Source organism: Bufo gargarizans, chromosome 5 (genome assembly GCF_014858855.1).
Source record: "Bufo gargarizans isolate SCDJY-AF-19 chromosome 5, ASM1485885v1, whole genome shotgun sequence".
NCBI lineage: Eukaryota > Metazoa > Chordata > Amphibia > Anura > Bufonidae > Bufo > Bufo gargarizans.
In genome coordinates this window covers 384122668-384147006 of record NC_058084.1, presented here as the reverse complement: position 1 = coordinate 384147006, position 24339 = coordinate 384122668, and the positions used below count along the sequence as shown (strand labels likewise).

At 45.0% G+C, this 24339-nt stretch overlaps 1 protein-coding gene across 3 annotated transcripts in view; it reads left to right on the top strand.

The window, feature by feature from the left end:
* OSBPL3 (oxysterol binding protein like 3) overlaps positions 1 to 24339 on the top strand; it is a 201066-nt gene that overhangs the window by 165633 nt on the left and 11094 nt on the right. For all 3 annotated transcript variants that reach the window (XM_044292688.1, XM_044292689.1, XM_044292687.1), the window contains 6 exons: positions 4817 to 5061; positions 10557 to 10694; positions 14187 to 14250; positions 21065 to 21143; positions 21872 to 22016; positions 23167 to 23311. In XM_044292688.1, coding sequence (XP_044148623.1) covers positions 4817 to 5061; positions 10557 to 10694; positions 14187 to 14250; positions 21065 to 21143; positions 21872 to 22016; positions 23167 to 23311 — 816 coding nt within the window. The remainder of the gene's footprint in view (positions 1 to 4816; positions 5062 to 10556; positions 10695 to 14186; positions 14251 to 21064; positions 21144 to 21871; positions 22017 to 23166; positions 23312 to 24339) is intronic.

Below are 24339 nucleotides of genomic sequence, written 5' to 3'. Positions count from 1 at the left end.
ATTCACTATAATGGGGGCGGGCTATAATGGTGCAGATTTTGTCCGGGCGCCTCTTGGCTTGTTTGTCGCGCTGCGACCGGACTTCCGGCGGCATGGTGGGCTAGCGTTAGTACGGATCCGGCAGACTATTCCCCTGCCGGAAAAGCAAGCTGGATCCTGATACCGCAACAGTGAAAGCAGGGGCGTAGCTAGAAATGACTGGGCCCCATAGCAAAAAAAATTATGGGCCCCCCCTCCCGGATCTCCCACCCCCACATACCTATTGGACCTCCCACCCCTTCCAGAGCTCCCACCCAAACGCCCCTCCAGGACCTCCCACCCCAACATCCCCCCCTTAAGTGTCGTCCACAGATCCCCCCTTTAGTGTCGTCCACAGATCCCCCCTTTAGTGTCGTCCACAGATCCCCCCTTTAGTGTCGTCCACAGATCCCCCCCTTTAGTGTCGTCCACAGATCCCCCCCTTTAGTGTCGTCCACAGATCCCCCCCTTTAGTGTCGTCCACAGATCCCCCCCTTTAGTGTCGTCCACAGATCCCCCCCTTTAGTGTCGTCCACAGATCCCCCCTTTAGTGTCGTCCACAGATCCCCCCCTTTAGTGTCGTCCACAGATCCCCCCCTTTAGTGTCGTCCACAGATCCCCCCCTTTAGTGTCGTCCACAGATCCCCCCCTTTAGTGTCGTCCACAGATCCCCCCCTTTAGTGTCGTCCACAGATCCCCCCCTTTAGTGTCGTCCACAGATCCCCCCTTTAGTGTCGTCCACAGATCCCCCCTTTAGTGTCGTCCACAGATCCCCCCTTTAGTGTCGTCCACAGATCCCCCCCTTTAGTGTCGTCCACAGATCCCCCCCTTTAGTGTCGTCCACAGATCCCCCCCTTTAGTGTCGTCCACAGATCCCCCCCTTTAGTGTCGTCCACAGATCCCCCCCTTTAGTGTCGTCCACAGATCCCCCCCTTTAGTGTCGTCCACAGATCCCCCCCTTTAGTGTCGTCCACAGATCCCCCCCTTTAGTGTCGTCCACAGATCCCCCCCTTTAGTGTCGTCCACAGATCCCCCCCTTTAGTGTCGTCCACAGATCCCCCCCTTTAGTGTCGTCCACAGATCCCCCCCTTTAGTGTCGTCCACAGATCCCCCCCTTTAGTGTCGTCCACAGATCCCCCCCCCTTTAGTGTCGTCCACAGATCCCCCCCCCTTTAGTGTCGTCCACAGATCCCCCCCCTTTAGTGTCGTCCACAGATCCCCCCCCTTTAGTGTCGTCCACAGATCCCCCCCTTTAGTGTCGTCCACAGATCCCCCCCTTTAGTGTCGTCCACAGATCCCCCCCTTTAGTGTCGTCCACAGATCCCCCCCTTTAGTGTCCGTCCACAGATCCCCCCCCCCCCAGTGTCCTCCACAGATCCCCCCCCCCCCCCCAGTGTCCTCCACAGATCCCCCCCCCCCCCCCCAGTGTCCTCCACAGATCCCCCCCCCCCCCCCAGTGTCCTCCACAGATGCCCCCTTCACTGGCCTACCTCATCTTCTGCTCGTGCAGCAGTGCGCCTCGGGCCCGCCTACTCCAGTCCTGACCTGACTACTCCTCTGCTTCCTTGGCTTCCCCCCCAGCCAGGCCCGAGCCGCGGACCGCCCAAGCCCCGCCCACTACAGCAGCGGCCCGCCCACCTGGCTGCCCGGCTGTGTAAAAAAAATAAAAAATTAATGCAGTCCGGGACGGGCCCCCAGTGGCGTAGGGCCCCATAGCCACCGCTATGGTTGCTATGGCTATCCCTACGCCACTGAGCAGGGGCGTAGCTAGAAATGACTGGGCCCCATAGCAAAAAAAATTATGGGCCCCCCCTCCCGGATCTCCCACCCCCACATACCTATTGGACCTCCCACCCCTTCCAGAGCTCCCACCCAAACACCCCTCCAGGACCTCCCACCCCAACATCCCCCCCTTAAGTGTCGTCCACAGATCCCCCCCTTAAGTGTCGTCCACAGATCCCCCCCTTAAGTGTCGTCCACAGATCCCCCCCTTAAGTGTCGTCCACAGATCCCCCCCTTAAGTGTCGTCCACAGATCCCCCCCTTAAGTGTCGTCCACAGATCCCCCCCTTAAGTGTCGTCCACAGATCCCCCCTTAAGTGTCGTCCACAGATCCCCCCCTTAAGTGTCGTCCACAGATCCCCCCTTAAGTGTCGTCCACAGATCCCCCCCTTAAGTGTCGTCCACAGATCCCCCCCTTAAGTGTCGTCCACAGATCCCCCCCTTAAGTGTCGTCCACAGATCCCCCCCTTAAGTGTCGTCCACAGATCCCCCCCTTAAGTGTCGTCCACAGATCCCCCCCTTAAGTGTCGTCCACAGATCCCCCCCTTAAGTGTCCGTCCACAGATCCCCCCCTTAAGTGTCGTCCACAGATCCCCCCTTTAGTGTCGTCCACAGATCCCCCCTTTAGTGTCGTCCACAGATCCCCCTTTAGTGTCGTCCACAGATCCGTCGTCCACAGATCCCCCCTTTAGTGTCGTCCACAGATCCCCCCTTTAGTGTCGTCCACAGATCCCCCCTTAGTGTCGTCCACAGATCCCCCCTTTAGTGTCGTCCACAGATCCCCCCCTTTAGTGTCGTCCACAGATCCCCCCCTTTAGTGTCGTCCACAGATCCCCCCCTTTAGTGTCGTCCACAGATCCCCCCCTTTAGTGTCGTCCACAGATCCCCCCCTTTAGTGTCGTCCACAGATCCCCCCCTTTAGTGTCGTCCACAGATCCCCCCCTTTAGTGTCGTCCACAGATCCCCCCCTTTAGTGTCGTCCACAGATCCCCCCCTTTAGTGTCGTCCACAGATCCCCCCTTTAGTGTCGTCCACAGATCCCCCCTTTAGTGTCGTCCACAGATCCCCCCCTTTAGTGTCGTCCACAGATCACCCCCTTTAGTGTCCTCCACAGATCCCCCCTTTAGTGTCCTCCACAGATCCCCCCTTTAGTGTCCTCCACAGATCCCCCTTTAGTGTCCTCCACAGATCCCCCTTTAGTGTCCTCACAGATCCCCCTTTAGTGTCCTCCACAGATCCCCCTTTAGTGTCCTCCACAGATCCCCCCTTCAGTGTCCTCCAGAGATCCCCCCTTCAGTGTCCTCCAGAGATCCCCCCTTCAGTGTCCTCCAGAGATCCCCCCTTCAGTGTCCTCCAGAGATCCCCCCCTTCAGTGTCCTCCAGAGATCCCCCCTTCAGTGTCCTCCAGAGATCCCCCCTTCAGTGTCCTCCAGAGATCCCCCCTTCAGTGTCCTCCAGAGATCCCCCCTTCAGTGTCCTCCAGAGATCCCCCCTTCAGTGTCCTCCAGAGATCCCCCCTTCAGTGTCCTCCAGAGATCCCCCCTTCAGTGTCCTCCAGGAGATCCCCCCTTCAGTGTCCTCCAGAGATCCCCCCTTCAGTGTCCTCCAGAGATCCCCCCTTCAGTGTCCTCCAGAGATCCCCCCTTCAGTGTCCTCCAGAGATCCCCCCTTCAGTGTCCTCCAGAGATCCCCCCTTCAGTGTCCTCCAGAGATCCCCCCTTCAGTGTCCTCCAGAGATCCCCCCTTCAGTGTCCTCCAGAGATCCCCCCCTTCAGTGTCCTCCAGAGATCCCCCCTTCAGTGTCCTCCAGAGATCCCCCCCCCAGTGTCCCTCCAGAGATCCCCCCCCCAGTGTCCTCCAGAGATCCCCCCCCCAGTGTCCTCCAGAGATCCCCCCCCCCAGTGTCCTCCAGAGATCCCCCCCCCAGTGTCCTCCAGAGATCCCCCCCCCCCAGTGTCCTCCAGAGATCCCCCCCCCCCCAGTGTCCTCCACAGATCCCCCCCCCCCAGTGTCCTCCAGAGATCCCCCCCCCCCAGTGTCCTCCAGAGATCCCCCCCCCCCCAGTGTCCTCCACAGATCCCCCCCCCCAGTGTCCTCCACAGATCCCCCCCCCCCAGTGTCCTCCACAGATCCCCCCCCCCCAGTGTCCTCCACAGATCCCCCCCCCCCCCAGTGTCCTCCACAGATCCCCCCCCCCAGTGTCCTCCACAGATCCCTTCCCCCCCCAGTGTCCTCCACAGATCCCTTCCCCCCCCCCCCAGTGTCCTCCACAGATCCCTTCCCCCCCCCAGTGTCCTCCACAGATCGCCCCCCCCCCCCCCCAGTGTCCTCCACAGATGCCCCCTTCACTGGCCTACCTCATCTTCTGCTCGTGCAGCAGTGCGCCTCGGGCCCGCCTACTCCAGTCCTGACCTGACTACTCCTCTGCTTCCTTGGCTTCCCCCCCAGCCAGGCCCGAGCCGCGGACCGCCCAAGCCCCGCCCACTACAGCCGCGGCCCGCCCAAGCCCCGCCCACCTGGCTGCCCGGCTGTGTAAAAAAATAAATAAAATTAATGCAGTCCGGGACGGGCCCCCAGTGGCGTAGGGCCCCATAGCCACCGCTATGGTTGCTATGGCTATCCCTACGCCACTGAGTGAAAGTAGCCATAGCCGATTTATGCCAGGCTTTAGCGAAGCAGTACTTGTACAGGAAGAGAAGCGATGCTCCGGCCTGTACAGCGTTCTGTGCGGCCGCAGGAGAGTCCATACTCCCAAACACAGCACTGTATGGGAATATAGACCCTGAAGTACAATAGGCATCTGAATTTCAGGTCCCTATTACACCAGGAAAACTTTAAATTTATTTCATGGTATTTACAACCGTTTTTAATAAAGAATATATAAAGGTTTAGGGAAAACTTTAACTTCATAGTCTTCTATGGATGCCACAGTTAAAATATGATTTTTGGAAGTCTTTATATGTTATGCAAAGTGAACCAATTCTTTATATGTTATTCACTTTTATTTTTTTTCTTAGATGGGACTTGTGTAGTAGATGGTTTCCCAAAGCACAGAACGTGTCTTCCAGCTCCTTGTCCGAACACAAGTAATATCAGCTTATGGAACATTCTTAGGAACAATATTGGGAAGGACCTATCCAAGGTGTCCATGCCCGTGCAGCTGAACGAGCCACTCAACACTCTGCAGCGATTATGTGAAGAACTTGAGTACAGTGAACTTCTCGACAAAGCAGCAGAGACTCAGGACCCATTTGAAAGAATGGTACAATGCTGACTTTGGTGATGTCTTTTACTAATAATTAATGCTGTTACGTAGCCGAAGCACATGTGGTAGATCTACATGTAAACATGCAACAAACAGTGGGGGAGATTTATTATGAGGAGAATTGCACGATGTTTGGTGAATTTGGTGCATCTTTAAAGGAGTTATCCAATGTCTAACACATTCCCTCCAATGCCCAGGCCCGTCATATAGATTATACTTACCCCGCTCCCCGGAACCCCCGTCACTTCTGCGCGGCCACCGCAGCATCTCCCCGTTGCGCGAATCAAAACATCCGGCCATAGGGGGGAGCAGACAGTAGCAGGCCGCGAAGGGGACGAGCCTCCCTAGCGTGGAATCTGGTTGAACTAAGCCAGTTCTACTTTACATCAGTTTGATAGTCTCCCCCTTAGTTCTTGCCTTACTGTGCTTTACCTTGGGGTTATAATGGCTGATGCTCAAAATTGTATAAAGTCATTGTCTAACCCTTTCTACCCCGGGCCAGTTTTGACCTTCTGCCCAGGCCATTTTTTTGCAAATCTGACATTTGTCACTTTGTGGTAATAACTTTGGAACACTTTTACTTATCCAAGCCATTCTGAGTTTGTTTTCTCGTGACACATTGCACTTCATGACAGTCATAAATTTGAGTCTATATATTTCACCTTTACTTATGAAAAAATCCCAAATTTGCCAGAAATTTTGACATTCACAATTTTCCAAATTTCAATTTCTCTGCTTTTAAAACAGAAAGTGATACCTCATAAAATATGTATTACTATTCCCCATATGTCTACTTTATGTTGGCATTATTTTGTAAATGTCATTTTATTTTTTTAGGACGTTAGAAGGCTTAGAATTTTAGAGGCAATTCTTACATTTTTAAGAAAATTTCCAAAACCCACTTTTTAAGGACCAGTTCAGTTCTGAAGTTACTTTGTGGGCTTACATAGTGGAAACCCCCCATTGTAGAAACTACACCCCTCAAGTTATTCAAAACTGATTTTACAAACTGTAACCCTTTAGGTATTCCACAAGAATTAAAGAAAAATTGAGATGAAATTTCTAAATTTCACTTTTTTGGCAGATTTTCCATTTTAATCAATTTCTTTCTTTAACACATCAATGGTTAACAGCCAAACAAAACTCAATATTTATTACGCTGATTCTGCGATTTACAGAAACATCCCATATGTGGTCATACACTGATGGAAGGGCACACGGGAGGAGGCAGAAGGAAAGGAGCGCCGTATGATTTTTGGAAGGCAGATTTTGCTGGACTGGTTTTTAGACACCATGTCCCATTTGAAGCCCCCCGATTGCACCCTACAATAGAAACTCCCAAAAAATGACCCCATTTTGGAAATTACGGAATAGGGTGACAGTTTTATTGGTACTATTTTATGGTACATATGATTTTTTAATCGCTCTATATTACATTATTTGTTTGGCAAAGTAACCTAAAAATGGCTGCTCCGGCACAGTTTCTTTTTTACAACGTTCATCTGACAGGGTAGATCATGTGCTATTTTTATAGAGCAGGTTGTTATGGACGCGATAATATCAAATATGTCTATACTTTCTTTGTTTTAGTTTTACATAATAAACATTTTTGAAAAACAATTGTTTTTGTGTCTCCATTTTCTGAACGCCATATTTTTTATATTTTTCTGCCGATCATCTTGTGCATGGGGCTTGTTTTTGTAGGAAGGGTTTGACGTTTTTATTGGTACCATTTTCGGGTACATATGATTCTTTTGATCATTCATTATTATACTTTATGGGGCAAGGGGACCAAAAAATTGGTTGTTTCTGCCCTTTTTTTTTTTTTTTAGAGCATTGATGTGATATTTTTATAGAGCAGGTTGTTACGGATGTGGCAATACCTAATATGTATACTTTTTCTTATTTACTTTTTTAGTTTTACAAAATAATAGCATTTTTTAAACCAAAAAAATGATGTTTGTGTCTCCACAGTCAGAGCCGTAGCTTTTTTTATTTTTTGACCGATTCTCTTAGGTAGGATATTTTTTTTTTGGGATGAGGTGACTGTTTGATTTGTACTATTTTGGGGGGCATACACCTTTTTGATCGCTTGGTGTTGCACTTTTTGTGATGTTAGGTGACCAAAAATTGCTTTTTTGGCACTGTTTTTATTTTTTACGGTGTTCACCGGGGTTAGGTCATGTAATATTTTTATAGAGCTGGTTGTTACGGATGCGGCGATACCTAATGTCTTTTTTAAATTTATTTCACTTTAACACAATGGCATTTTTGAAACAAAAACAAAATGTTTAAGTGTCTCCATATTCTGAGAGCTATAGTTTTTTTTTTTTTTTTTTTTGTTTTTTTGGACGATTCTTATGTAGGGGCTCATTTTTTGCAGGATGAGGTGACTGTTTTATTGATACAATTTTGGGGGGCATACGCCTTTTTGATCGCTTGGTGTGGCACTCTTTATGATGTAAGGTGACAAAAAAATAGCTTTTTTTAAAAACAATTTTTATTAACACTTTTATTTATTTTTCCCCTTTTTATTTATTTTTTAACTTTATTTCTGTCCCACTCTGGGACTTCAATTTTGGTGGTCTGATCCCCTCTGCAATGCATTACAATACATCTGTATTGTAATGCATTGCCTGGGGCTGGATCTCCTCGGCCCCCGTAGAAGGCAGGACCTGATGCAAGGCATTGGGCAGCCTCTGCAAGGCATTGGGCTGCCTTCTCACCCATTGGGTCCCCGCCACAGCAGCGCGGGGACCCAATGAGCTCTCTCTCTCACTCTCCGCAAATACTCAGCGCTGACCGTGGCATAGAAGGGGTTAATCCGCCGGCACCGGCTTTTACAGTGATGCCGGCGGATACAGCAGGGGCCCGCCTGATCACCATGGCGTAATAGTACATCACAATGCGGCAGGTCACCTGCCGCCATGACGTACTATTACGTCATGTGTCAGGAAGGGGTTAAATGCCATTGACACCTTTTTAGGCAATTTTTTTATTATTGCATTTTGCTCATTTTGGGCTAAAAGTCATGTTTTTATTTGACCTTTTAGGCTACTTTCACACTTGCGTTGTTAATTCTGGTTTTGAGATCCAGTAGGACACACGACATTGTAGGGACACTCCTTTGGCAAAATATGTTGCGAGCCACCACGGGGGCATCTTTTTGGGTTTTAAATTCATGGGCATCGAATCAGTGCTGTACCGGAAAAGAAGGGGGGACTGGGATAGAAGGATCCTACAGCGTGAGGCGTGGTGGATCTTCGAATTAAGAACTGTACAACCAGGGGGGCTCAATTAGCAACTATCCTTTTGGCTGCTTCATTTAACTTGAGCTAATCTCATTCCTTGACTCCTGTCTCCCAACTGGAGAGCTATTGATCGCCCTACAGTCTTTGTGCTTCCCTGGTGGGTGTATGATATGTGGGGGATAGGGAGATATACCCTCAAAAGTGGGATCTAGGAGATTTATTCACCCCTTCTGTCAAATAGTTATGGTTGTGGATATAGGAGGTTTGCTGATTATTCTTATGCTGTTAAAAATGCTCTATAGCGCGCTGTTTGCATTGACACTGGAAGCGCAGCTATCCTATTACTATCTGTGAAAAACTTGCTTACAAATAGTTGAGAGGAGGAGCGCTGGTATCCGCAGGATGTTCTCCCCTTCATTTGAATATCCGCCTACTCCGGCGTAACACTAAAGAGGAGGAACACTTCCTCCCTGACGTCACCTCCCTGGGTCACATGGCGCGCGCATCATTGAGCCTCACGCTTCATCGGGAGGCGCGGCAGTCATATGATCCTTTGGGGGAGGTGGCTGCGTGTCGCCGGGTCAGTCACATGACCCGGTCACGAGGCAGTCAGCTGACCACTGTGGAGGCGGGCCGGCATTCTTTAAAAAGGTGTCATTGCACATGTGGCATTGTTGCTGCTACAAGCCACAATACAGCCGCATGTGGACCGATGCATGGGGGGCAAAGATAAGTAATATGCTAACTAATGCACTACTATAAGGGGGCTTTATTTTCCCTATAGCATTTGACTACTGTACTGTAAACCAGTGGGAAGAGGTGGGTTTGAGTCTGGGGTTACAAACATATCTCAGCAAAAGTGACCACCACCTCCGAAACTGGGATCATTACCAACAGGTCCCCTGATGAGTTGGACTTATAGTCCTGTTGAGCGTCCCAACGCGTTTAGTTGGACATAGGAGTGCTATTGTACTAATATTAACACACTAGTGACAGGGCCCTCCACCACAGTGTGACGAAGCTGGACAGTCTCCATTGCTGCGCAGGGACAGGGAGGGTCTTATAGGTGTCTACTGGTAATTTGGGATTTGTGGATAGTACTTTGACACCTCAAGGTACATCCAGTGCAGGGTGAGATTAGTCATCAGAGACCCAGTACTAGTCTCCCCTATTCCTAGTTCCGGGTCACCAGTTGTGCAGCGTTTGGTATATATCATGCATACTTAGGGATTTCATTTACTACAATAAAAGTTACGTTTTAATGGTATCTTATTAAGACTATATATACAATTGTGGAACACGATACAGATTTTTTGTATTTTTTTTAATCAAGCAGTGACCAATGCGCAATTTGGTCGTGTTATTAGTTGAGATCCAGTAGGATCTCAATACCGGAATTAAACGGATCAGTTTTGATTTTGCACATCAGGATGCATCCGTTCAGTTAGGATGCGGTTGTGTGAAATGAAAAAAAAAAAAAACACAGATCCGTCACCATTGACTTACATTGTTTTCAGTGCCGGATACGTTTTTATGACCAGACGCAAAACCACAGCTTGCAGCAGTTTTGTGTCCTGTCATAAAACGGAATGCTGCCGAAACGGAAGACATCCTCTTTCTATTCAGAATGCATGAAGACTAAACTAAAACGTTTTTTTTCCGGTATTGAGATCCTCTGCCGGATCTCGGTACCGGAAAACAAAGCAAGTGTGAAAGTAGCGTAATATATATAAAAAAATAAAATAAAATAAAAAGTTTTAAACAGCTTTTTCTCTACAGTTTTCAGTTTCAATGACTCTAGATTATTGCTTTCTGTTTTCCGGTAAATCCCTCAGGGAGCTACTCTGACACGTAGATCTGTAGCCCTTATCTACATTAATTTAAGTAAAATTCTTATCAAACTGAAAGAGTTTAGCTGTAGTTAGTGTTTGAGCTGTCAGGAGTTCAGAGATGAGGACTACAGATTGATCTTATGGAGCCGCTTTCACAGCATCGTTGTAAAACAAAAAAGAAATAGTCTGCAGATGCAGTGAAAGTGAAAACTGTAGAGAAAAAACTGTTGAAAATGTTTAATGAAAGAACTGAAAACGAAATTTTAAACCAAAAATGAGTAAAATGCAATTATAAAAATTGCCCCCAAAGGTGTCCACACTCTTTTAAGCAGTAAATGACCGTTTATAATGCATTCTTCCTTAATCTGGTGTTCTCCTTGAGTTGAATTATTTTTCTTGTACGTCCTAGGTTTACGTTGCCACATTTGCAGTATCGACATATGCGCCCAGTTTCTACAGGGCTGGTAGCAAGCCATTTAACCCTGTGCTCGGAGAAACCTATGAATGCGCAAATGAAGACAAAGGATTCCGGTTTATCGCCGAGCAGGTACTGCGATTTCTTACAGTTCGGTTTGCCCTTATACTGTGAAGAATCTATAGAAAATATTGATCTACTAGAGATTTAGTTCATTAGCATCTTCTCCCCAGTCTAGATATCTCTTCTCATGTGAAGAAGGACCTTGACCTATTAGATTGACATCTAACCACCCAGGGACTATAGACCTCATGTAATTAGGCTGGTGGTTGACAATTCTTACATCTTCATTTTGGTGTCAATGTTTTTATGCAGCTTCTAGCATCTCATGTCTCATGTAGCATCCTTTGTACTTGTCTGTGTAGAAAAGTAATTAGTAATTGTCTATAGGAAACACAATAGCATTGATTTAACAGCGCGACCCTTTGACTTACGGGTTGTATTATAATATTCTTCCACCAAGAGGATTTATACCTTGTGCCCTGTCAGGAAGCAGGCAAGGTTTTTATTTGGCTCTAGTTTGTGGCAGTCCCGGGGGTCACCGATATTGTCTAGTTTAATGCTAGATTGGTGGCCTTTGACACTTTTTCCCCGGAGAGTCTAGTAAGTGCACAGTGCAGACACAGCAGAGCAGGCAGAGCCCGTGTTGTGCCTGGGCTGTAGTCCATTTAATGGGGAGAAGGCATTCTCGGTGTAATACATTATTATAAGAGCTTTTTGTTAGATGTGCTAAACCATCTTGTAAGAGAAGGATATAAAAAAAAAACCCTGTTGTATTACTTTCTAATGGAATTGATTCTTGAACTGAAAATTGAATCCCCAAATCTGATTGTCCTTCACTGAAACTGCAATTAATTCTTAAAGGGAACCTGTCATCAACTTTATGCTGACCTCACTGAGGGCAGTATAATGTAGTGACAGAAATGCTGATTTCAGCGGTTTGTCACTCATGAGCTAAACGTAAGTGGTTTCTGAGAACCAGGATCATAATTATTGCAGCCCAGGCCTTGAAAAGAGTGTGAATCTACCTGAGAAGAGTCCTGGTTATACATAATCTCCTGCTCTCTCACCCATCTGCTGATGATTGGCAGTTCTCTCCTAGAGAGAAAGAGGGAAAACTAGGTAGAAGCCGGTCAGTCATCAGCAGGTGGGTGAGAGAGCAGGAATTCATGAATAACCAGGACTCTTCTCAGGTAGATTGGACTCTCTCTTTTCAAGGCCTGGGCTGCAATGATTATGATGCTGGTTCTCAGCAACCACTTACGTTTAGCTGATGAGTGACACACCGCTGAAATCAGCATTTCTGTCACTACTTTATGCTGCCCTCAGTGAGGTCAGCATAAAGTTGATGACGGGTTCCCTTTAATCCCACCAGCATATTATATTCATAGTATAGATCATAAAAATTGAAGCATTTACCAATTTTCCTGCTGTGAAAAATACCAAACACTTCAGTGAAGGAATATGTCACAGTATGGTGCCCCCTGGTGGTGAGAGTGTGTAGCAGTGTGCAAGGCCATCTGCTGGTCACACATGCTCACATGATCTAAAGATGAGCGAAGCAAGCTTCGAATGCTACATCCGAAGCCTCTTTGCTAAAAAAATGTGTTATAATACTGTATGGAGATTTGTCTCGGTACAGTATTAGAATGTATGGGCTCCTATTAGGGATGAGCGAATCGATTTTCAGATGAAACATCCGAAGTCGGCTCGCATAAAACTTTGTTAGAATACTGTACGGAGCATCCTAATAGAATGTATTGGCGCCAAAGATATTACTTCCCGAAGTCTCACAAGGCTTCAGGTAGTTTCTACAAGTGGTACCTTGGAGCCGAACTAGAGTTTGGTCAAATTCGTGAGACTTCGTGAAGTAATAACTTCGGCTCATCTGAGCCAATACATTTTAATACTGTACAGAGCACTCGCTCCATACAGTATTCTAACAGTTTTATGTGAATCGACTTCGGATGTTTCATCCGAAGTTGATTCGCTCATCCCTAGCTCCGATGAGCCGAAGTAAGTTATTCACAAAGTCGCACAAGACTTCATTGAATAACTTCGGTAATTGATTGTTACAGTGAAAAACCACTTCAAAACTTGGAACCGAACTCGGCTTAAGTTCGGAGTGGTACCTTGGAACAGCAGAGTTCGGTTCCAAGGTTTTTCACTGTAATAATGAACTACTGAAGTTATTCAACGAAGTCGCGCTCGACTCCATGAATAACTTACTTCGGCTCATCGGAGCCCATACATTCTAATACTGTACGGAGACAAATCTACGTACAGTATTATAACAAATTTTATAGCAAAACGACTTCGGATGTAGCATCCTAAGTCGCTTTGCTCATCTCTACTCCCATCCATCCACTAAACTGAGAGCTGCCGGTCACACATGCTCAGCCATCTTTATTAGTTGCTCTGCAATGAACACAGGGAAGAAAGCTATTTGCTGTTCTGCAGTGAACATAGCATCGCTATGCAGAGACCTGGCTGTAGGGAGGGTGACCGGCTCAATAGATGGATATGCCCATTACTATACACTTCGAACACCAGGTGGCGCCATACTATGCAAATAAATGCCGTAAGCCACCACTTAATGATTTTTCGTTTAGCAGTATGACATTTAACGGTAGGACATCCCCTTTAATCGTGCATGGCCCAGTAATACAACTTGTCATAGCCGTAGCTGTTTTATATACATATAGACATTGAGTATTGTGAGGAATGCTTGGGAACAATGCCGTATGTTTAGCTGAAAATTATAATAATCCCCAAGAATATATTTAACTATTGTAGAATGAAAATGTGCACACTTTTCACCAATTTCAAGATCCCTTCTTGCTGTAAGTGAATGGAAATATTTGTTGTTGCCCTTATGCAGCTGCCACACGTTTACAGCTCATTACAAGAGTAAACTCTGATAGACTTAAGGAGATATTATAGCCCTGGCAAACAAACGTGATTTGTACAGAAAAGTTTTACCATTTTCCAATATACTTTCTGTTTCAATTCCTCTGAGTTGTCAAAACCTCTACTTGCAGTCACTCAATATGAAACTTCCTATTGTACTTGGATGAAAATCCGTCAGAGCTCTGATACACTATATGTACTGTATCCATAAAGGTTTTTGTTAAATGACAGCAAGCAGAGATTTTAAAATGAGGAATTGATACAGAAAGTGTATTGAATACTTCATAACTTTTGCCATTTGTAAGGAATGCACTTTATTTGCAGGAACTGCAATACCACTGCACTTGTGTCTGCTGGGCATCAGTTTTAAGCCACTGGCTGTAAACATGAATAGTGGCATTCACTAACAGCAAGCAGAGATTTTTAAAAACTGTGGGACCTTGAAACAAAAATGATCTCATTGATAAAAACTGTTTAAAAACAAATGTCTCTGTTCAACATTTGCCCAGATTTCAGCTTTCGTTTTCCCAGAACCAGATGTAGAATAAAAGTACAATGAGTGCGCGTTATTCACTTGCGGCTACAAAACCAACAAACCATTTCTATGTATGACGTGTCGAAGAATGAATGTTTTGTTATGTCTTTTATTCCCAGGTGAGTCATCACCCGCCCGTATCTGCCTGTCATGCCGAATCTGACAAATTTGTGCTATACCAAGGTAACTATTCAACCCAAGAATGCAGAGTTATTGCTAGGACAGGCTGTTCAAAGTAAGCAAATAGTAATCTGCTGCAAACAATTTAATCTACTTAAAGAGTAACTAAACTTTTGATAAGATGTTCCGAATGCCATAATAGTTTTTTTTTAATACTTTATTCATGGATTTTGTATTTTTATTACACTTTCCCCTCCCTAAAGCGCACCTTTCCCTGTGGGCTTAAAGGGATCCTGTCATCAGCTTTATGCTGCCCATATTAACGGCAGCATAAAGTACAGACGGGTGAGTTGATTTCAGCGGTCTGTCATATAAAAGTTAAAAGTAAGTGGTTGCCGAGAACCAACATCACAATCATTGCAGACTGGGCCTGGAAAAGAGTCCGGCCACCTGAGAAGAGTCCTGGTTATTCATGAATTCCTGCTCTCCTGCCCACCTGCTGATGACTGACAGTCTTCTACCTAGTTTTCCCTCTTTCTCTCTAGGAGAGAACTGCCAATCATCAGCAGATGGGCGAGAGAGCAGGAGACTATGTATAACCAGGACTCTTCTCAGGTAGATTGGACTCTTTTCAAGGCCTGGGCTGCAATGATTATGATGCTGATTCTCAGCAACCACTTACTTTTAGCTCATGAGTGACACACCGCTGACATCAGCATTTTGGTCACTATTTTATGCTGCCCTCAGTACTGTCAGCATAAAGTTGATGACGGGTTCCCTTTAAAACCACAATTTTTGTACACCGCTGACTGCTCAGCAGTGTACTGAGTTCGGGCTCTATACATTTTAGGAATGGGACCGCAGCATAGTGTGTATGGGCAGGAGCCCATATTGCTGCTCCTACCCATGCGCCCCGGAGGTTGGGTACTCTGTGCTATGCCAGGATTAGCTGACTAGAGTGGGCTCCTGCTTCTGACATGCAGCTCTCTTAGATTGGCTCCGCTAAACTAATCCTCCGCTCAGCTAATCCTGGCATAGCACAAGGGTACAGGCTACCCATGTGCTATGCCAGGAGTTAGTAAACATCCAGGGGGCACGGGTGGGAGCTGCCATATGGGCGCCTTCCCGGACTACCTGCGCTGCTGCTGCGGCCCCATTCATAAAGTGTCTACAGCCCGTACTCCGTACACTGCTGAGCAGTCCGCGGTGTACAGAAATGTCAGTTTTAAGCGCACGGAGAATGGGCTTTAGAGAGGGGAAATGGTATACAAAATCCATGAATAAAGTGTATTAGAAAAACTATTATGGCATTAGGGACATCTTATTAAAACTTTACTCAAAAGTTTAGTTACTCTTTAAGGCAACATGTCAAACAGTAACGTTGGGGCAGCCCCTGAGCTTTCCACTTGCCAGTTTCGAAGAAATTGTAGACACTGTTCTGAGCAAAGTGATGCTGATTTGGAGAATGGGGGTCCCGTATCCCCTTTTGAATTGAGCAGCGGTCAGTGCTGTACTTGGCAGTCCCATAAAGATGAACCAAGCAGCAGCTCACACGCTCCACCACCGCTCCATTCGTAAGATGGGACACTGGACCCTTGTTCTCCTGCTCGTTGGGGTTTCCAATGGTCAGTCAATGGCTATCCCCTAGCCGATCTATGGGATTAAAGGGGTTTCCTGTAATTGCCAAAAAGCCTAGTATCTGTCCATCATAGAAAAAAAACCACACCTATTAAATTCTCCAGCAGTCTGCGGTGTCTAGTCCGTGTGGCTTCCCCGGTGCCCGGTCATTTACAATCTAGGCAATATTTCACCTAGAGCGGCATCACATGGCTGCGGAGGTCTGTTTGCCTGCCACGTTCCCATGATGCCATTATGGGCTGCACATCATGGTGTTGGATTTCAAACCTCAGAGCACTGAGGGACCTGAAGGATCTTTAAAATGTGAAGTATATTATACATTTTTACATTTCTATTTATAAACTCGAATAGTAATTTTACGTGTGAAATCCACCATTTTTTTATTTGATGAAAAAAGGTAAAACGCGTATCAAAAACAGGGTTAGAAATACCGACGGGCTTCTTAATGCATTCACCTGTGTACTCAGTCTGTATCTCTTTCTCTGGGCAAGTTCATTCAAGACAGGGCCCTCCGCTATGCAAAGTTTCGAGGGACCTCCCTCTTTCTCACAGCGCCATACATTGTCTAGTGGCTGTGCTTGGTATTGCAGCTCAGTCCTATTCACTGCAGAAATGAAGCGGCCATAGCGCTCGCTGGAGTGCGGTGGCTTCTCACAACAACTGATTGGTCGGAGCCGGACCAGATACTGAGGATATGTCATTAGTTGTTAAATCCCAGAATACCACTTTAAAGCCTATAGATCATACCAGTGCACTACTGTACTGCGGCGGCAGCAGGAAGCGCACGGCATCATAGCAACCAATGACGCTGTGTGCTCCTGCTGTCAGAAGAAATCCAGGCCGGTATCACACGGTCCGTGTTTTACGGACGTGTGCATGAGGATTAACTGTGTTACTAGGGGTGTAATCTGTCACTTCCATGTACCAAACCAGCCTCCCTGCTAACGTCTGGTCTCTGGGTGGCAAATTCCTGGTGCGTAACTCTCCTGTAGTGCATCCAGTACCCATCACCAGTTATATACCAGTTTACCCAGTGACTATTGGTTTATACATCACCATTGGTGTGTTTATTAGAATCATTTGAGTTGAAGAATAACTGTCTCTGGTCACAGAGTGTGGTCCAGTTATGTGTTCCGCCATAGTTACTGGGTCTATTGGTGTGTTACTTCAGCCTCATGGCAACTCTATCCTTTTTTGTTAGTTTTTTTACATCCCTTTAAGGGCTCACGCACACAAACGTATTTTCCTTCTATGTCTGTTCCGTTTTTTTGGGCGGACCATATGCGGAACCATTCACTTCAATGGGTCTGCGAAAAAAACAGAAGTTACTCCATGTGCATTCCGTTTTCGTATTTCCGTTCTGCAAAAAAAAATAATACTATTATTGTCCGCATTGCAGACAAGGATACTACAGTTCTATGAAGGGCCAGCTGTTCTGTTTCGCAATACACGCGGATGTCATCTGTATTTTTTGCAGACCGCAAAATACATACGGTCGTGTGCATGAGCCCTAATGGTAAGAAGAGGGGTTTGGTGGAAGACCCGGTGCTGGGGAGCATCATTCCTTCTCATTTATTCACATTTAACAAGTTAGCCTTTCCGACTTCTGTTGCCAGTGTAAACCACCAGTACAAATAAATACGGGATACAAATAAAACGTGACCACTACCAGAAAACAGCAAAGTATTAGGATCTAGCAATCCAAAATTCATCTGTTCCTAAACAGAATATAGGACATGCTCAGACATGATAAATTGCTGTCATAAATGGTAGCGATATTTCACGTTTGGCTGAAATTGCTGACAGCTTCTAATGGGCCAGGTATCGTCTTGGGATGCGGAAGTTCTGCAAATAGCATAAACTGTCTACAAATGGGATTTAACGAACAAGTAATGATTGTAAATGGGATTTGAAATGCACATTACCAGTCCATTATACTGGGCAGTGTATTATAGGAATACATTACTCAGTCATCATGAGATGCATTTACCAGATAATACAGAAGCATCCCTCGTAGTTACCATATTCCGAGCCTCCACAACAAGGCTCGACTCCTGATATTTTGTGGAAATTCTAAATCCTGGTTTTTATAAACTATGGGGGTCATTTATCATGCTGAAATATGTCTAAATTTGGGGTATTTCAGGCGCAGATTGTGGCGCAACGGCTAGTTGTGCCGCTGTCTGCGATTTCTCCCTGCTCATGCCAGGTCTAAGAAGTGGCGGGTAAGGGGACGGGTCGGCAGTCTCGTCTCATTTACCATTTTCTATGCCTGTTTCTGGCATAGAAAAAGGTCTTCATGTAAGAGATCTCGGAAGCTGGCTTACATTTAGAAGCAGCGCTGGATATGCAGGCCTCTTCATAACTTTGGCGATCCACCGCCAGCGATGGGGCTTTATTAGGACCAGCGTCTAAAAGATCGGTCTTAATAAATGTGCCCCCATGTACTTTTCCTATTGCCCTTAGGTTCTGTTCACTCAACAGAACACACTGTCAAATAAAGGGGCGTCCCGCTGCTATCAGGGTGCTAGTTGCTTTTATAGCAAGACTACCACAGCATGCAGTTTTCCTCCCATCAAATCTGACTAAATGTACCACGCGGTATCATGTGGCCATGGTTGGCCTATCGAACGGATTTAAGCCACACCGATCCACTGCAGCTTTTTATAAAGTCTCAAAATTGTCGCAATCTCACTCCACTGAAGGGATGGCATTGAAAGTGGAGAATGACTGACTAAGTTTTAAGTGATGCCCGCAGCCTGCCTCCGCTATTGAAAGATTCATACAGTACTTACCTGCTCCCTGCTGCTCTGGTTCTTTGCGCTGGTCCTCGGCTTGTTTACTTCTACCTGGGCACGGGCACCTGTTCTACTGCAGCCTATGAACGGCCGGAGCAGGTGACAGTGCCCATGCCCAGCTGGAAGTCAACAAGCTGCTGACTGGAAATTGGACACCGAGGAGCCAAGCAGCGGAGAGCAGGTATTTCCATAGCGAAGGCAGGCTGCAGGAACCACTTAAAGGTTATTCCCAGAAAGCCTCTACTGGGAGAGACATATGATGCAAAGGACAGTATATGTATTTGTGTGTAAATTATATTCGCAGTTTTATTTTACATTGTGTATAAAGTTTTGCATTACAGATGAACTTTTTTAATCTGGGATTTTTATTTTATTTACTATTGCTTTAAGAAAATGTATAAGTTATTGCTAGCTTTTACATGGATGGTTCGCTCTGCCCTCTAGTGGTAGTCTCTCCAAATGAATCATTGGTTGAAGAATATATAAAAAGTTTTAAAGTACCATAGTAGATGATAGATAGGTAGGTATGTATGTGTGTGTGTGTGTGTGTGTATGTATGTATATATATATATATATATATATACATACATACATACATACATACATACATACATACATACCTACCTACCTACCTACCTACCTATCTATTATGATACAAAAAGCGGGCAGCACTCCAGACTTGTGAAACAATGTAGAATACTTTATTCACCCATGTGGCAAGGCAACGTTTCGGCTCAATACCAAAGCCTTTTTCAAGGCTTTTTGCACTCCATGCCTTCCCAGAGCCATAACTTTTTTATTTCTGTTCACATAACTATATGAGGGCTTTTTATTTTTTTTATTTTTATTTTTTGCTGGACAAGTTGTACTTTCCAACGCCACCATTTAATATTGCATATGATGTAGTGGTAAGCGGGGGAAAAATTCCAAACGGGGTGAAATTGCAAAAAAAAAAAAGCAATTCCACCAGTTACTTTTATTCTACATGTCACTACGAATCGGGCGATACTTTATATGTATAGTTTTTCTTGCGTTTTGATAGTGATGAAAAAATAAAGAAATGGGGGGGAAATTCGTTTTATTTTTTTGTGCCATATTTTGACCCCTATAACTTTTCTTGTAATTATGTGTACGGAACTGTATGGGGCCTCATTTTTTGCAGGGCGATCTGAACTTTTCATTGATACCATTCTCAGGTGTGTATGACTTTTTGATCACCTTTTATTTAATTTTGTTTCGTAGAAAATGAAGCGACCAAAACGGCTGTTTGCCGTATGGGGATTTTATTTTTAATACTATAGGTGTTTTCGCACATCCTGACACCTATGATGTGTATATTTTAAATTTTTGAATTTTTTTTATTTTGGGAAAAGGGGGATGATTTGAATTTTGGTGGGTTTTTTTTTGAAAATTGCTTGTTTTCTATGGAGCCCTATTACAGGCAAGGGCTCCATAGGAAATACTATGCAGCAGCCTCCTGTCATTCACAAAGACAGGGGCTACTGCATACACGCTTCGGCTCCTCCGATCGCCACACAGGGGAGCCCGAGCATCACCCGAAGCGCTCACTTCCGTTGTTTCACGCACTCAGATGCCGTAGTCAGGATTGGCCACGGCATCTGAGGGGTTTAATGTACGCGATCGCCATTACTGCGGGTGTCTGCTAGAAGACTGAGCGGAGCGGGCGCCATCTTTAAAGACCCGGCCAGCGCCGTACTATTACGGAGCTGGTCGGGAAGGGGTTAATGGCTGTGTGCAGAGTTATTTTGAGGGCACGCCAAATTTATACGGTTATACAAGCTGTACACTGACTACTGGACATTGTATTAAAGTGTCATATCTTCAGTGTTATCCCATGAAAATATAGAATAAAATATTTACAAAAATGTGAGGGTTGTACTTACCTTTGTGAGATACTGTAATAAATGCCATTTGCTGAAATGAGACAACTCCTTTAACTGGGACCAATGGTGAGATGGGAAGAAAGAAAATTAGCAAAAGAAAATAATAATCTTGCAATGTGATGGTCATTGTGGTGGGGGGTAAAAGACACCCTACTCATCATTGTACACCCTGTTATAAGGAAAGCAAATAGTCTCAAATAGCGTTGGGAAGGGAGGACATGGGTAAGTTGTCCATGGGATCGTTTGTACAAATGACCCCACCAGCAATATGCCAGACGAAGCTGGCCAACCATGGGGTCAGTTTAATAAAAGCAGTAAAAAAACTGACTCCCTGGTGCTTGAGCAAAATGTGCAAAACATCGGGCAAATTCAGCTAACTATGCCATACACATGTATTTTCACCCATTTCTGCAGAATATTTTCACTGGGATCCAAATGTGAAGAAATTTCTAAAATGTATCTATTTCTGTTAATGTATTAAAAAACTTCCCATGTGTTTGCAGTTCCCTGTCAGAGACATTTCTCTTTATATTTCAGATATTCGGTGGAAAAATAAATTTTGGGGTAAATCTATGGAAATAGTCCCAATTGGCACAACGCATTTGATTCTTCCAGGGTAAGACGCAGCTATTTCTCGGCTATTTCTGTCGGCCCCATAGAAATTCATAAAAGCGGTGGCCGCGCAAGCGTGGTGCGCTCCCATTCAATCCTATGGGGAGAGCTCTTGGCGGTGGCCGGACTCCGGAAAAAAAAAAGTGGGCCTGGCGGGGAAGGAGACATGCTGGGAGATATTAGTTTGCATTCCTGTGCCAGCATATTCCACTGAGCTGAACATGGGCCAGTTTCATAGGTTATCCTATCGCTGTGTTTTTGGAGTGTGGGAGAAAACTGAAGTACTTGGAAAACATCCACCGAAACATGGGATGTGCATACAAACTCCATGCTTATGTTGTCAGAATTGAATCCATGAACAGGCCACTGTCACCAGAGTATTCAGTCCATGAAATACACTGCATGTGACGAGGTCTTTTCCGGACTGAACACTGCTCTTGTGGCACAAACTCACGGCCTCCTAATTATTTACAATGCTGTGTGTTGCTGCCGACATTATGTCAGTACAGTTCAGTAAACAGGCAGCAACACACACATCACTGTAAATCATTATAAAGGCCCCAAGTTAATTTTACAGGAGCAGCGTTCAGTCCGAAAAATACCTCTGTGACATGGAGCGTATTTCATGGACCAAATACGCTTGTGTGAAATTAGCCTAAGAGCTGTGCTTGCCTTATGGTTGGGAATCATCCTTATTATATGGTATGTAACCCATCTTTTCTTCCCATCAAGTTTTGAGGACCATTATGAGTGGAACAAGGTGACCTCCTGCATCCACAACATTTTAAGTGGCCAGAGGTGGATAGAACATTACGGAGAAATAATCATCAAGAACACCAAAAATAGGAACTGTCACTGCAAAGTCAACTTTATAAAGGTAAATTCTTCCAGCGTGTGTATACAGAGACATTGAGGTTGTTCTCTTGTATAATGTATTGCTGTGTTTTAGTATTGTTCTCTTTTTGCGCTGGTTGTTCACATACACTACATGGCCTAAAGTTTGTGGACCAAAACCCCTCACCCCCTAACTTATTTACTGGACTTGGCTATTATATCAACACCCTCTCAGTGTCAGCCGACAAAAACAGACATGCAATGGCACCGCCGAAAGATATCGCTTTCTCTGTGATTGAGATGTGTTATATCCTTTGATTGCCTGACCAATGATCTAAGGGTTAGGACATGCCCGAAAAAAACAACTTCCTTTATTGGCTGGTTCGATCACAAAAATGTTTTTTTTTTTTTTTTTTTTTTTTTTTTTGGTCGGCAGCGCATCTTTCTGTGCCGAAAATGATGTAAATGAATGATCACATGAAGGTTCAATCATACTGCCATTCAGTTGGGCAGTTATCTGCCCATGTGAAGGTCCTTAAAGGCTATGGACTCCTATGGGAGCAGTTGTTTTTTATTATTATTGTGTTCTGCTACTTTTGAGCTAAAAAATACTTCTTTTTTTTTCAGTTGGTCTTTATTAAAAGTTTTCCCTGAACAGCTTTCAGCTTCTGTGTATTTGCAGACTGACAGGATCTCCCTTCACAGAGAATCCCCCGTCAGACAGCAGATCTGAAGGCAGGATCTGTCGTTCTTAGTCCTGACAGCTCAAAAACACTCATTATAGCTTGGTTTTTATGAAAATAATAAGTATTGGGCAATAATGAGTGTTTATGAGCTGACAAGAGTTCAGAGATAAGAACTACAGATCCTGCCTTCAGAGCTGCTCTCTGACGGGATTTACTTGAAGGGAGAGCCTGCTTGGGATTAAATCAATTCTGTTTACTTTGGTATGTGAGATGTCCGGTAGGCATCACAAACCGTCTGGTCTATAGAGTACTTGTGACTGTACCTGGTACTGCAGCTCAGACTCCTTGTACTGCTGGTCCCGAGCCCAGGACCTTAACTGATTACACACTGATGATAGATCAGCATTCTATGGGTCCCATGTGCCCTTTAAAGAGCTTAAGAAATTACAAAAAAATACAGTTTGTCATCCTATAATTCTCCAATAAAATAAAATTTTCCCTTTGTAGGCAAAGTATTGGAATCCAAATGTGCATGAAATTGAAGGATCAGTGATGGACGGGAATAGTAAAGTTGTATATCGACTGTTTGGCAAGTGGCATGAGAGTCTATTCTATGGATCACCGTCTTCACCGATCTGCATCTGGCGGACAAGTAAGTTCATAAGTGTCTATAGCCTGTGCAATGGAGTCATGTTCACAGTTAAAAGTACAGTGTGGTCACACGTATAGTTTTTCTAATTCAATGTAAAATATTAAACCATAGAAATCGCCAAAAGGAAAAACATTAAATGTAATTTAAGACCTGCTATTCAGAAATTTCCAAAAATTACATTCTTTTAAAAGATTCGGGAGGTCATTTACTATATTTCCTACACCAGAAACAAGTCATGATGTCACAAACTGCAGGTTTGCAAGTGCGCCAAAATTTAGGTGGACATCGTGTTTCTAAGCCGTTTTTGGAAAGAGGGTGGTGTGGGCACGGCTATTGGCTGGTGTAGATTTAATTCTAGGCACATGGACTGCAGAAGAATGCGCTTACCGTATTTTCTGCTTTAAGAACTTACTAGGAGAGGTACGCTCCTTTAGTTATTTTTGGTCTGATATGGGGATCTGATCTGAGGTCTAATAAAGACTGAGTGTCCAATCTGAGGTCTGATGAAGACTGTGGGTCTGATTTAGGGGTCTGATAAAGATTGTTCTAATTTGGGGGTCTCATGAAAAATATATTTTTTTCTGATATTTTTTTTCCTCCTCTAAAACATAGTTGTTTTCTTATGATCTGGTGTGTCTTATAAAGCAAAAAAATACAGTAATTTATGATGAGGTGGTGCAGGGGTTATCAAGAGTGGAGTAGCATATGCCAGCCTATAATAAATGACCCCCTCTGTGCCTTCAAGATTTCTTTCAGCTGTGTCTATACTCTGATAATTCTGTAGGTTGTGGGGTTTGATTAGCACTACCATTTAGTACAGGGATCTGCAACCTTTGGCCCTCCATCTGCTGTGAAACTACAACTCCAGCCATGCACACATACTTGGCTATTCTTGTAACCCCCATAGACGTTAAAGGAGGATTCTGGGAGTTGTAGTTGCCGCGGTTGCTGATCCCTGATTTAGCACAATTAAATGAAAAATTGTCCAGACTGGACTGCAGGAGCCAAGGGTGACTTTGCATTTTGAA